At 48.9% G+C, this 12,551-nt stretch overlaps 1 protein-coding gene and 1 pseudogene across 1 annotated transcript in view; one reads left to right on the forward strand and one right to left on the reverse strand.

The window, feature by feature from the left end:
- The window catches only part of LOC136330128 (leukocyte immunoglobulin-like receptor subfamily B member 4), a 65,124-nt gene extending 63,984 nt beyond the window's left edge, over window positions 1-1,140 (reverse strand). The window contains 4 exon segments of the mRNA XM_066266642.1: window positions 218-282; window positions 591-645; window positions 648-892; window positions 1,056-1,140. Of these exon segments, the coding sequence (XP_066122739.1) occupies window positions 218-282; window positions 591-645; window positions 648-892; window positions 1,056-1,140 (450 nt within the window).
- Window positions 1,141-1,331: 191 nt separating this feature from the next.
- LOC136331910 (leukocyte immunoglobulin-like receptor subfamily A member 4) overlaps window positions 1,332-12,551 on the forward strand; it is a 256,817-nt pseudogene continuing 245,597 nt past the window's right edge.

Genomic DNA, 12,551 nt, shown 5'->3' on the forward strand with positions numbered 1-12,551 from the left:
TCAACCAATATCAGAACAAACAAAGGATGAGAGGAAGAGCATGTAACTTCTTCTAGAAACTTAAGCAATTGAAGTGTGGGGATGGGATGAGTTCATATACTTAGCTTCTTAGCCAATATGGGGGGAGGGAGAACATAGCCTTTTGCAAAGCCTCAAACTGCAAGAGCTTGCAGTCTCCCACAGACCCTCAAACTGTTCTGGGGTGGTCTGTGCTTACTCTGAGCACAATTCTCAGTGATTCACCAGCTGTGGAGATGGACCCTGGGTGTAAGGGGCTCAGACCTACAGAGGGTAATGAGAATGTGGACAGGAAAAGGCTGAGGAGCTGTGGGTGACCCTGGTGTCCCCAAGTCACTCAGACTCTCTCCAATGTCTTCACTGTGGCCTCCGCAAGTCCTTCTGCTGCCTGGTCTGACACATTCTGGACTAGATGATGGGAAACAAGTGTAGATGGGTGACAGGGTCTCTTAGGGGCTGATCTCTCCTGGGTGACCAAACCTACAGCCCCTTCTCTACCAGCCAGCCTGATGCCTGCTGGGGACAAGGCCCTTAGACTGAGCTCAGAAAGGATAGAGTCAGTGTCCCCTCACCTGAGACCAGGAGCTCCAGGGGCTCACTGGGTGTGACAGCAGGTAGATGTTGGTGCTGTTTGAGCTGTAGCACCTGTAGGTCCCCCCATGGGCTGAGGTCACAGGACTCATGGAGAACTCTGCCTGGTACTGCTGAGCTTGGATCTCTGATCTAAGACACAGGGGGGGATCGGCTGTCCCCTCCTTGGACAGAAGGAAAGTGTCTGTCGGGCTCTGTGACTGACACAGCAGGGTCACGGTCTCTCCTGAGTCCACCGTGTTGTTCGACTGCATTGAGAGGGAGGGTCTGTCAGGGAGCCATCCTAGAGAGAGGGACGGTGAGTGAGGGGCTGCCTGCCACCTTGTTCTGACCTGAGAGGCAGCAGGCCTCTCTCTGAGGACCCTCCTCTCTGTCTCTGTTTCTCTGTGTCTGCCCTCCCCTCCCATCCCCTTTCTCTTTCTGTCTCCCTCCCTGGGATCCTATACGTTCACTATTCTCATCGTCACCTGAGACCCCCCCAGCAGGGCCTGTGCAGAGTCTGGGCCCCTCACATGCCACCAGGATGTCCATGAGTTCACTGGTGACCAACCATTTAGAGGAGAGGTTGTGTTCACTGTAGCATCTGTACTGCCCCCTGTGGAAGCTGCTCACAGTGTCCCGGGGAAGTTGGCCTGAGAGAGCCCAGCCTGGGGCTGCAGGACAAGGATTGGGGGGAGGTAATGTCCCCCCTTCTTGGACAGAATAAATCTGTCATATTTGATATCAGAGTGACACTGGAGGGTCAGGCTCTGTCCAGAGACCACGATGGGGCCCTGCTGGGTCAGGAGGGAGGGCTTCTGAGACACACCTGGGGACACCAGACGTGAGTTACAGGGGCTGCTCCTCCCATAGAATGTCTTCTCCTGTCCTGGCCCAGGTCTCACTGTCTCTCTGTGTCTCTGGCCCAGGAGCCCTCTGTCCCCTCAGCTCACCCTCTGCCATGGGGCTCCTCTCACAGCAACAATGCCTATAATGTGTCTGGGTCTATGGATTAGTGTCTAGTGCCTTACTCCATGGATGAGACAATAATGAGACTCACCAGGAGCTCCAGGGCATCACTGGGTTGTGAGCACCCCTGGTTTCTGTCCTTGTGACAGCCATAGCATCTGAGCATCCACCTGTGGCTGGGGATCATGGGGCCCACGGGGAATAAAGTACGGTATCTTCCACTGGGGTAAGGCTGTGAGTTCAGGGTCTGGGAGGATTTGTGATATTCTTCCTGAATTAGAATAAATCAGTCAAATGCCAGCTCAGAACCACACTGGAGGGTTATGTTTTATCCTGAGGTCATGACAGAGCTGGGCAGGGCTGAGAGGCTGGATTTTCTGTAGAATCCTAGGAGAGAAGGAGGCAGCATTTTAGATGGGGCTCACCTCTCCTTTTCATCCCCAGGGCTGGGCTCTGAGAGGGGAGACCCCCTAAGGGCAGACCCCCTTCTCGAGGGCAGAGCCTGAGGCTGGGACCCTGAGTGTTTCCTTACCTGGTACCGCCAGCTTCAGGGGGTCACTGCGCTCTTACCTGTCATTGGAGCTTTGATATGTACAGTAATATCACCCTGCATCACACTCTGTCATGCTTGTGATAGAGAAAGAGCTCTTGTTCATGGGCTTCTGTGAGGTCAGTGTCTTCCAAAAACTTGTTCATTTTCTTTATACAATTGGGACTTGACCTCCTGGGTCCTCTGAAATCACATGATCACAGAGCTTTCCAAGGGGATGATGGGGCCTGGCTCAGCCCAGATGGTGGGTTTGGGGAGGGTCCCTGGAAGGAAACCAGAGGCTGCATTACAAAGACCCTCCCTCCCTCATTCCCCAGCTCAGCCCAACACCCACCTGTTCTACCACATCTTCCCAGAACTTCTATGCTCCCTCCTGAGCCCCAGGGGATGAAGTAAGAGGTGGGACATGGAGCCCAGGGAGGACTCACCTGTGTCGTCACAGGTCCTCTGGCCCAGACTCAGCCCTGGAAGAGAGTTTCTATCAGAGACTTTCACCCACATTTCTGCACTGATTCTCTTACCAACAGGACCCCAATATCTGGAGCTGCCTAAGCCTAGCTTTCCCCATGAACAGGGATGTGTAGCCTTCCCAGCCCATTGTACTGCTCCCTCCTCATGTCCACCACTGACTGAGACAAGAAGAGTGGAGAGGAGGGACAGCATGGCATCTGCTCGGAGTGCTCCCGCTCTGCAGATGGAGGAGCCCCTGGGCCTGAAGGACAGACATGTACAGGATGTGGTGAGTCAGGGGCTGCCGCCCTTCTGGGTTCCCACAGCTGTGGACACACAGCAAGGGTACAGCCCCTTTCTAGGCCTGGCACTGGGTTTTTCCATGATGAGGGCTCAGGAGACTGCAGGGCTTCTAGAGAAACTAAAACCAGACCCGGCTTCTCTTCTAACTCCGGAATTCTTTGCCTGGTCTGATCTGCTCACAGACAGGACCTAACTTTTTGACTTGAGTTGACTCTCAAGTGGCTGGCTCTCTTTATATTATTTTAAATGTTTAAATTTTATTTAGAAAATTAACTTTAACACCATGACATGGATCAATTAGCGTACATAAATTTTAGGTGAACATTTCTATTGCATTTAAACTGTTGATTATGTTGTATACCCATCACCCAAAGTCAAATCATTTTCTATCACCTTATATTTTCCCTCTTTACACCCTTCCATCAGCCCCTCTCCCATCCCCCTCCCTTGTATCCCCTCTCTTTGATAACCACTTCACCTTTATCTACTTCTATGAGTCTCAGTTTTATATCCCACCTATGTGTAAAATACTATACTTCTTAGCTTGCTCTGATTTACTTATTTCACTCAGCACAATGTTCCCAATGTTCATCTATATTGTCATAAATGTCACTATGTCATTGTTTCTAATGGCTGAGTAGTATTCCTTTGTATATATATACATATCTTCCTTATTCATTCTTCTATTGAGTGACATGTTTATTGTTTTCCTGTCTAGGCTACTGTGAATAATGCTGCGATGAACTTGGGAATGCATGTGTCTTGGCGTACCAATGTTTTCACGTTTTGGGGGTAGATATTCAGTAGAGGGATTACTGGGTCATATAGTTGTTCTATTCTTAATGTTTTGAGGAACCACCACACTTTTGTACATAATGACTGTGCTAATTTGCATTCTCACCAGCATTGAATGAGGCTTTCTTTATTTCCACAGCCTCTCCAACAGTTGTTATTACTTGTCTTATTGATAAGAGCCAATCTAACATGTGTGAGGTGGCATCTCATTGTATTTTTGAAATAGCTAGCATCTTCTCATGTATCTGTTGACCATTTGCATTTTTTCTTGAGCAGTACCCTATAATCAGCACCATGGACTGAGGCAGGTGGGGCATCTGCTCTGTTCTGAGTTCACTACACTCTGGAGTAAGCTCGCTCCTGCTCATGGAATTGTGTGCACCGTGCATGTATTTTGGTCATTACAAGGAACAGTTCATTTTAAGGAAGAGAGCAAGAAACAGATTTCAGGTTTTAGTGACTACCTCTGTGCAAAAATGGAACCTATGAAGAATGGATATGCTTATCATAACTTGTAATATCAAACCAAGAGTAATCTACATAGACCATGTGCCATCCGTATTTTAAAAGGTTTGTGGGGATTACGTATGTAACCTGATACAAATCCTGTGACATAATCTCATGTAGACTTCAGTAGAAACACAAAGGAAGAGCTGTTAGTCTTTATCATGGTCTAGGAGCTTTGAAGTGAACTTTGCTATGTTCGGACAGACTCAGTGGGCTGTATGTGAGAAGTCACAAACATGCATTCACTAACTCAGGCTGTGTGTGTCTCATGGTTGATGAAGGTGAAGAAATGTGATGACTTTCTTTGCACAAGAGGGACCATGTTAGCTGACTACGGAGAGTGTGCCTCAAACAAGGACACTGTCCTTGGTGGAATGGCCCCTTTGTCACATCCAGTCAACCAACACTGAGAGTGGAACAGTGCTCTATTCCCCATTCTCTTCCTTCCAACCCAGTCCTTACATTTAAGGGGTTCTGCATTTGAACCCTCCTTACCCTCGTCCCCTGGAACAGAAATCTCAAAGATTCTTTGATCTTACTTTTGGAAGTTGGACCCCTGTGGGTGGGCTGTGTGCATGGAGGGTCAGAGCAGGTGGGGTGTTAGAAGAGCCTCTAGAGGAAGTAAGAGGAATGAATGGGGTAGGACTGGGGGCCTGGAGTAGGCCTTGGAGGAACATGGATGAGGTCACACAGAGCAGATGTTTCAATTCTTCAGCTAAACATGGGCTTTGGCAATGACCCAGGGGACATGAACAAAGAGAGTTCAGGGGGCAAAATGGTTTGAATTTAATGATTGAGTGTGAAGGAAAAGAGCATGAAAAACTTAGCACTGTTCCACTCTCTGCTTTGGATGACTGGAGGGGACAATGGGGCCATTCCCTCAGGGATGCCCACAGGGGATGGACACATATGGGGAGGCTATAGCACTGTCCACAGACTCACAGAGGGAAGCAAAACCTCCCCGCCCTGGCCTGCTTCCTCTCTTCCTAACACTTCCCTTTAGTGACTTCCTTGTTCCATAAATAGCACCCTCTTTCTCTCCAGGGCTTCTCTCAAAACATCTGAGTCATCTCTCCCTCCTCACTGCCCCTTCCTCTCTTGGGCAGGACCCTGCTTCTCTCACTGAATTCTGTCTGCAAACACTGGGCCAGAGGAAATTCAGAGTGTAATGAAAGGAGAGCTGTAACGTGTGTGGACTGTCAGCCCTGAGCAGGAATTGTGCCTTTCTGGGTCTCCTTCTCTCCCTGCAGTGAGGTGACAATGACATCTCTGCTCAGCCTTGTTGTGAGGAGGCTGTGGTCCCTGAGACATGCAGGGGTGCAGTCTGGCAGGTGTCACTGGCAATGATGACACATCCATGTGGGGACACCATGATGACCCTGGCATGAGACACCACAGGAAAGGCTGATGAAGACACACTCCACAGTCACGTCTCCTCCAAACACACAGAGATGCTGGGTATTGTGTGTAAAACTCAAGGTCACAGTCAAACAAATGGGAGAACTGACCGTGACTGAGAAGCAGGGAAACTCACAGAAATAAGCAGAGGCCAGTGGGGAGCGGGCCTGGGTGGTGGGTACGGAGAGTGGGCCACAGGGCCGCATTACTAATCTGTGTGCAGATAGGGGTGATGTTCCTGGAGGTGACACTGGTGTCCTGGTGTGAAGTACCCATTTACCACAACCCAAGGTGTGGAGTCCTGTTGGAATTGGAGGTGATGACCTTTGGCTGACAGAGTCAATACTTTCTGTCCTGATAAAAAAAATGTCAGGATGGATTTCTTTTTTTTTTTTTTTTTTTTTTTATTTCTCCGAAGTTGGAAACGGGGAGACAGTCAGACAGACTCCCGCATGCGCCCGACCGGTAGCCACCCAGCATGCCCACCAAGGGGCAATGCTCTGCCCATCTTGGGGCGTCGCTCTGCCGCAATCAGAGCCATTCTAGCGCCTGATGCAGAGGCCACAGAGCCATCCTCAGTGCCTGGGCAAACTCTGCTCCAGTGGAGCCTCCGCTGCGGGAGGGGAAGAGAGAGACAGAGAGGAAGGAGAGGGGGAGGGGTGGAGAAGCAGATGGGCACTTCTCCTGTGTGCCCTGGCTGGGAATCGAACCTGGGACTCCTGCACGCCAGGCCGATGCTCTACTACTGAGCCAACTGGCCAGAGCCCAGGATAGATTTCTTTTTTTTCTTTTCTTAGGAAGAGTTTATGCAATTTTATTGTGTGTTTGAAGGCATTTCATAAATGCCTGGAAGAAATCACCAATGGAGCTCTTCCTGAACATGACTTCAGTCATGAGATATTTTATGACTGTTTCAAGGTATTGAATATAAATGTAGAAAGATACAAATTTGCTTTTTTATCATATCCATCAGTAAGTCTTACATTTGAGGGTGCCCACTTTCAATATTTTCTATATATTGTCATCAAATTGTTCACGGTTTTTTTTTTTTTTTTTGCTGTTACCATTATAAATCCTCTACAACGTGTCCTGCTGTCTTCGGTTTCATCTTTAATATCAGAAATGTGTGCATTCTCTCGTTTTTGAAGGCAGCTTTCTTGCTAAGACTTATAAGTGTGATTAGTATATTCAATCTTGAAATTTTGGACTTTGTTGTTTTTCCTCTGTTTTTGTTTGTTCTGAGTAGAAATTTCTTTTGTTATTATCATTTTTCTCCTTCCAGAATCATTTAGAACAATTTGGTATTCTTTTACTATTTATCTTTTACCTATACTTTACATTTTATTAAATTTATTGGGGGAGACTGGTTAACAAAATTATATAGGTTTCAGAAATGATTTTTTAAAACTTTTAGGTTTCTAATTTTTTTGTTTTTCAGTTTGGTTTTGTTTTTGTTTCTTATAGAATTAGGTTCAGCAGAGTGACTGATCAACAAGGGCACCTAGATTTCAGGTAAGCATCTACAAATCATTTGAACATCAAATATGCAAACATTATTTTTTAATTGAATATTTTTATTAAAATATGGTTGGCATAAAATATTTTATTATTTTCAGATATACAGCATTGATTTGGTATTTATGGATCTTACAATGTGCTCCCCACATGAATTCCAGCAGCCACCTGGCTCCCTGCAAGGTTACCCACCTTATTGATGCTCTTCCCTCCTACATTATAATCATCCCCCATCCCCACCCCCTCTGGCAACCATAACTTTGTTCTTCCCTTATAGAAATTTGTTTCTGTTTTGTGTAGAATGTTGGTAAAAGTCCCAGAGAGGTTGTGGAGAAAAAGGAACCCTCATTCACTGGTTGCAGGAATGCAAATTAGTACAATCATTATGGAAGAAAGTATGGTGGTTCCTCAAAGATCTAAGAATAGAATTACCTCATGACCTAGCAATCCCTCTACTGCATATCTAACCCCCAAAACTCTAAAATATTGATTTGTAAAGACACGTGCACCCCCATGTTCATCATAGCACTGTTCTCAGTGGCCAAGACATGGAAACAACCATAGCGTCCCTTGATATAGGATTGGATAAAGAAGATGTGGTATATATATACAATGGAATACTACTCAGCCACAAGAAATGATGACATAGTGACATTTATGACAACATGGATGGAGCTTGAGAACATTATACTGAATGAAATAAGTAAACCAGGAAAAGCTAAGAACTGTATGATTTCACAAATAGGCAGAATATAAAACAGACTCATAGACATAGGTAAAAGCAATCTTATTTTCTAAATTCATGACAGAATACCTTTGGCCATTGATATTTTAAGGCTTTTTATTTTCTAATATATTTATTTATGGTTTTTAACTTTCTCATTTTGTAAGTTTGATAGTTAATACTTATATTATCATTTAATTTAAAACATTCACTTCTGGTTTAGTTCACACATTGATTGTTGAAAAGTCTGTTGCTTTATTTCCAAATTGTAGGAATATGGGTTATCATTGATTATAGAACCAGGATACCTCCTGAGGTCACAGGAGCTGAAGGGGGTCCACATGAGGTCTCCAAGGTGGCTGGGGTCACTAGCTGAGTGTCCATGGGGCAGCTCCTGTGCCTTTCAGGGTCCCTGCAGGTCCCTCTCTGGAGTGTGGGGTCTGGGTCCACCCTGGGCTAGTGGACAGACAGAGCAGCATACATACTGGGCTCATCTAGGGGCCCCTCTGCCAGTGAGGAAGGGGGTACAGTGTCTCCTGTCTCAGAGACATGTGGTTCAGCTGGGCGTAGGTCACATCGTGGGCGGGCATCAGAGTCAGAAGCCTACAGCAGGGGGAGAGTGAGGGGATGGAACATGGATGGGGTTGAGGTATCCGGGGCCCTAGATATCATAGGACCCACCTGACAGTCCATCTGTCTGTCCTCTTCTGCTTTTCTGTCCTTTGTGTCCAGCAATCCCCCTGACAGGGAGGAAGGAGAGGTGGCCATTCCCTGTCTGAGTCTTGATCTTGAGTGGTTCACTTGGGCATATGTCACTGCCTGGGGGACTTCATTGTGCAGAGACAGTGAGACAGAGACAGGGTCCCCTGGCTCCCCTGGTGACACCCTCCAGTCAATTATCCACCTGTTGTCAGAGTGATGATGTTAAACTTTAAATCAGATTAGGTCACTCCCCTGATGAAACCCGCAGGGACTTCCTAAGCTTTGGGGCATCTGGATGTTTCTACAGTCCTGACTCTTATCGTAACACGCTATCTCTTGCTTATTTGGCTCCAGACACAAGGCCCATTTTAATGAAGAAGTGTGTCCTGCCTCAGTACCTTTGCACCTGCTATTTTCTCTGTTCTCACCCACACCAATGTGCCCTATCCCCTGTTTTGCTTTATTTTTCTCATATCATTTTGCTCTCTGGGACACTGTTCCCCTGTGTGCACAGTGTCTCCCTCCCCCACAGGTGAGCTGGAGGAGTGTGGAGACCGTGTTGCTCAGGGCTGCACTGTGGCCCCTAAATGGAGCCGGTAAACAGTGAGCTTCCCTCACATCTGCTGGTGAACGAATGAAGAGGGCCCTGAGAATATGTGCATGATTCACTGATTCATGCCTCCTCCTGAGATCTTGGGCCGCACAAGGTTAGACAGAGGACCAGGAGCCATCAAAGGAGACCTCATAGAAGAGGCCATGAGGACACAAGAAACCAGGAGGAGTGAGTCACAGTAGGGTTACCTGCGTGCCCAGAAAGAGGGGTCATTGTGAAACGCTTCTGAGAACGAGGTGAGGTGAGGACAGGGAATTAACTGTCCTGATGTCCACTGGATTAATCTGGGCAACAGGAAGGTCCTCAGTGGCCTGAACAGGAGCAGGGGTCTCACCCAAGTGTCCAGCTCCTCACTTTTCTCTTCTGGCTATGGGTCCTTTATGGCAGCATCTGCTGGGGCAGAATGGGGTTGTGTCTTCTGACAGGGTCTCCGAGATCTCAAGGCTGCAGACCCCACCTGCTCCCAGATGGGCCACTAACCTAGAGGTGAGGTGAGATGCCAGGTCACACAGCGAGGATTTCAGACTTTCCCACCCCTGACCCCCACACCCTCCCTGCCTGTCCCTCTTCCGTCATCTTCTGAATTTTTGTTCTTCCTCCCCCAGGGAAGCCCTCTCTTCCTCTCACAGAGGGGCTCTTCCTGGGTGTCCGTCCGCAGCTGGGCTGCAGCTGGCAGAGGAGACAGAAGTGTTAGGGCAGAGAGGGGCCTTGGGCAGTGGAGTCTGCGTGTCTCCTGGGCAGCAGCTACCATTACCTCTGTTTGGGGCTCTAGGTCTGTGGCCCCAGCATGAAGTAAGACATAAGCTTCTCTCTCTGGTCTAGAGGGACAGTCTCAGCCCAGGGAGGGTAGTACCCCCTTCTCTGTGTGATTCCTCCGGAGAGAAGAAAACCTGAACACACACTTGTGCACATGTTTCATATTTCATAAGATTGAAAATGATAAGTTATTATTTGATATTTGTTCATCCATGCTGACATTGTGTTCTTTCTAGATTTTCTGATTTGAGATTCTGCAGAAATATTTTTTCAGCTGACCTTGTTCATCTGTTTGGATTTTCTGTGCTGGATGCTCTGATCTTTGTCCTTTGTGACCCAGGTCACCCTGTCCCCTACTCACCCAATATCCTGCCTTTGCTCTGACGCTGGTGTAAGAGGAGGAGGAAGAGATGGAGGGAGAGCAGCAGGATGAGAGTCACCGAGACCCCAATCAGGACGACCTGGAACCACTTGAGACCTTAGGCACAAGTGAGGTCATAAATGAGCCAATGATGCCATGTAATGAGCACCTACTGTGTGCAAGGCAGGTGCTGGGGTCTGTCATCCATCTCCTCTCCCCTCCCCACAGTCAGGCACAGGGATTGCTGACCCCGCCCCCATTGCACTGAGGCTCAGAGAGTTTCACCACCTGCCCCAGGTCACCCAGCCTGTACAGGGCAGGGCTGGGCCTGAAACCCAGGACTATGGGCTCCCTGTGCTGTCCTCATGCTGCCCCCAGGTGGACACCAGCTTCGTGCTCTGGGCTCCTCATCTGCAGGGGCCTGTCCATGTCCCATCTGGAGCTGAGGTCCTTTGTTATGACCTGCCCCCAGCACAGCAGGGACACAGGAGGGACAAGGAATCTGGAGTGAACTTTGCAACTCTGCTGAGATCTCTCTCCTCTGTGCAGTTCTTTGACACCCACCTTGAGATGGTCTACCTACACTGGGAACCTTGCTCTCTTGAGGCCACTTATGTCACCTGACCTCACAGCAGCCTGTGAGCAGGATGGGACCAGGGATGAACAGACAAGAACCTGACACTCAGAGAAGAGAAGAGATAGCCTGGCCCCACAGCAGGAGCAGCAGAGCCGGGAACTGACCCAGGTCTGAGTCGTGTCCCCTCTCTCCTCTGAGCAGAGTCTGAGCTGAAGGAAAGGGACTGCTCTACCTGTCCCTCCCTGTACAGTGTCACTGTCACTGCTTCAGAGGGAACATTCTCCATAACATCACACTCTGGGAGCTTCCCTGTGAGGCCCTCTCTCCCAAAAGCTCAGAGCCAGAACTGAAAGGAAATCTGAGCTCAGGGCCACGATTCTCTCCTTTTACACTTGGGAACACTGAGGCCACACAGGGGAAAGTGTGTCCATGTCAGTGTCTCCACAGGTTCCTGACTATCCACATGACACAGCCCCTGTCCCCCATGGATGCAACCATCACCTCCCACAGAGATCCTCACTTACTCCTCTGCCAGCCTGACTCCATGAGGAGGAGTGACCGATCTTCAGAGCCTCCTGGAGATCAGAATGGGGGTGAGGTGTTGATGCAGCCATTCTCTACATATGTCAGGTTGCTCCTCCATAAGACTGGGCCCTGACATCTCTCTCTGCCGTGACCATCCTACCTGCCACCTGAGAGCCTCAGAGCCCTGGAGCCCGGTGGTCCCACCTTCTACCCATGGTCTATTCAGAGAACTACCAGCACCTTTGAGAGATATTGCTGTGCTGAATCTCTGTGAGCAGGAGGTCATCTGAGAGACAGAGAACCACCCTGGGAGGGTCTGTGGTCCCCTTGAGCTCCCAGCCCCCAGTGACTAACAAGAGTGTAGATGGGCCCTTTAGGGGGTGGTGCCTCAGCGGTTTCTAGTAATGAGGACAGGAAGGGGGTTGAAGTCTAGAGCTGACCCTGGAATCCTGACTTTATTGAAACTGTTCTTCTGCATCTTTCCTTGGTCCCCTAAACCCTCCTACTATGCACTTGGCACCTTTCCATACCTCCAAGGGTCACTAAGATGGACTACTCTTGGGGGCACTTCCTAAATTATTTTGCCAGTCTCAGAGCCCTGGGAACCCTGTGGATCTCAGCATCTCTGCCTGACTCCCAGCCCCCGGGGACACAAGCCCAAGCCCATCCTTGAGTGTCTGGGGGACACTGGATCACCTGATAGACCCTCAGAACTGCCCTGGGTGGTCTGTGTTCCCTCTGAGCAGAGTTCTCAGTGACTCACCAGCTGTGGAGATGGTCCCTGGGGGTTGAAGCCTGGGGTCTTTAGAGTGTCCTGGGAATAAAGGCAAAAGACTGGTGAGAGTCTAGGGGTAACCTTGGAGTCCCTAAATCACTACAGCCTTTTAATACATTGGTCCTGTGTCATCTTGAAGACACTCGCCTTGTCCACCTGCCACCTTCAAAACCCAGGGGAGCTGTAGGGGTGGAATCATGTGGGCGAATTCCTGAGGGGCATATCTTTGCTGAGAGTCCATGACTCAGAGCCCCCTGATGTTCATCCAACTCCTGATGTGTCCTGGGAACAGGAGTCTGAGCTGACAGTGCTCAGGAAGGATGGGGTTGGGGGCACCTCACCTGAGACCAGTAGATCCAGTGGGTCACTGGGGTGAGATCACTCCTGAGGGTACTTCTTAAAATATCCATAGCATCTGAATGTCCAGTTGTGGCTGAGGTACA

The sequence above is a fragment of the Saccopteryx bilineata genome, chromosome 3, assembly GCF_036850765.1.
Source record: "Saccopteryx bilineata isolate mSacBil1 chromosome 3, mSacBil1_pri_phased_curated, whole genome shotgun sequence".
In the NCBI taxonomy this organism is placed as follows: Eukaryota; Metazoa; Chordata; class Mammalia; order Chiroptera; family Emballonuridae; genus Saccopteryx; species Saccopteryx bilineata.